We start from the raw sequence: 2,090 nt of genomic DNA on the forward strand, positions 1-2,090 counted from the left end.
CCTGGGAGTTTTTTCGGCTAACAAACATTCTTACTACACTATCAGCTATCGTAATTAGCATGTCATTCACACATTTATGTAACTAATAATGTACTGGTAGTATTTGATCCACTGATATTCAATGCTCTAAGTGATAGATAGATGGGCAGCCAAACCCATTTAGTCGGAGACCGCTCAAGGACAACCTGGACGCCAGCAATGGAGCGCTATTTTATTGACCTGATGCTAGATCAGGTGCATAGGGGAAATAGGATGGGCCACACCTTCAACAAACAAGCATGGAATGACATGTTGGTCATGTTCAATTCCAGTTTCAGATCTCCATATGATGTAAATGTGTTGAAAAGTCATTATACGAGCTTATGGAAGCAATTTAGCGATGTGAAGAATCTCCTTGATCAGAATGGATTTTCGTGGGACAGCACTCGGAAAATGGTGGTTGCTGAAAGATGCGTCTGGGATGGCTACACCAAGGTGCTCTACCTCTTATTTGTGTACAAAATTTTTCACCATTCTCGAAGTAAATTTATATACGGCATTCATGCAGGCTCACCCAGATGCGCAATACTACAGGAACAAAGCTTTACTGAACTTCAATGATTTGTGCTTGATATATGCACATACAACTGCAGATGGACGATATAGCCTTTCAAGTCATGATATAGACTTTGATGATGACTTCCAATCATTAAATGTCGGTATGCCTCTGCATCTTTTCACATACTAAAGGAATGATACAAATAAATTGTGATGTCTTTGATTCGATTATGATCTATGACAATTTTTCCCAGCAGCATTTTTGGTTACTTATATGTAGGTAAGTGATTTGAAAACTATAAGAACAACTTGTGTTTGTATAGTCAACCTTTGCAAATCTAGTCTTTAAGTTAAGTTTTTATGATGGAATGAAGTCTATTATACCCTGAAAAATGTAAATGTGATAACCCTTTTCGCTCACTCTTGCAATGTGCCTGTAATGAGATGAAGACAAAATAAGGCGGTCTGGCTATAAGTGACAATCCTTTTTTATTTTTTTATTTTTTTTTAGTTTTACCATTTATTTTCTTAACTGCTAATGACATTTGCGAGCATTGTAATTTTTTTAATTATGAAATCACCAAACTTTTACTTGATTACCGATGGTATCCTCGAGTATTATATTTAAAGTTTTTAAATATCACCTTTCTCATTTTTTTTCTCTCCATTTTTTTAGTGCTTGAAGTGAACAATCTTGTTCCTGCAACTAATGAGCAAGTAAAAACAGATTGGACACTAGCCATGGACCGTTATTTTATCAAACTTTTGCTTGGTCAACTGAGAAAAGGCAGTAAGGTTAACGATACCTTTACAAGACAAGCTTGGAAAGATATCCTTACTTCGTTCAATGCAAAATTCGGTTTTCAATATGGGATTAAAATATTGAGACAGCGTTATAAGAAATTGTTCAAGTATTATACCAATGTAAGGAGCCTGCTTGAGGAAAACAAATTCATTTGGGATGAAAGACAACAAAGGATAGTGGCCGATGATGTTGTTACTGGAGGAAAACGAATTCATTTGGGATGAAAGACAACAAAGGATAGTGGCCGATGATGTTGTTTGGGAAAATTACATCAAGGTATGCAATCATTCACATCATGATGACAGTTACGTTTTTGTCGTACTCGTATATGACTCTTATTATTGCTGATCTAGGCACATCCAGATGCACGCTCCTACAGGAAGAAGTCCTTGCTAAACTACCATGATTTGAGCTTAATATATGGCACTGCAATGAGCAATGGAGTTCGTTGTCACTTGCAGAGGGGGAAAGACTATGAAGATGACGTCTTACAATACACAACTGGTGAGATTCATATTTGAGTTACAAACTTTAGATTTGTAAATAGTGAAGTTAGTGTTCTGTGTTAGATTGCTACGTACTACGTTAGGGTTATATGCGGCTGATACTGGATATTAACTTCTATTTAACTATTCACATGAGTAAGCAGTCGTTTAGAAAAATCATCAGTAAATACATGCCAACTTATGATTTTCCTCTTTAGTGTTCCATAAATTTTCTGTTTCTTTATATGTGGCTGTCCCAGGGC

At 36.3% G+C, this 2,090-nt stretch overlaps 1 protein-coding gene across 1 annotated transcript; it reads left to right on the plus strand.

The window, feature by feature from the left end:
* Positions 1 to 88: 88 nt before the first annotated feature.
* LOC112094262 (L10-interacting MYB domain-containing protein-like) lies at positions 89 to 1,529 on the plus strand. The gene is made up of 4 exons (XM_024174723.1): positions 89 to 474; positions 548 to 698; positions 1,214 to 1,472; positions 1,520 to 1,529. Exons 1-4 carry the CDS (start codon positions 142 to 144, stop codon positions 1,527 to 1,529), a joined length of 753 nt encoding a protein of 250 aa, XP_024030491.1. The 5' UTR covers positions 89 to 141.
* Positions 1,530 to 2,090: the final 561 nt, after the last annotated feature.

Source organism: Morus notabilis, unplaced genomic scaffold, assembly GCF_000414095.1.
Source record: "Morus notabilis unplaced genomic scaffold, ASM41409v2 Scaffold5624, whole genome shotgun sequence".
In the NCBI taxonomy this organism is placed as follows: domain Eukaryota; kingdom Viridiplantae; phylum Streptophyta; class Magnoliopsida; order Rosales; family Moraceae; genus Morus; species Morus notabilis.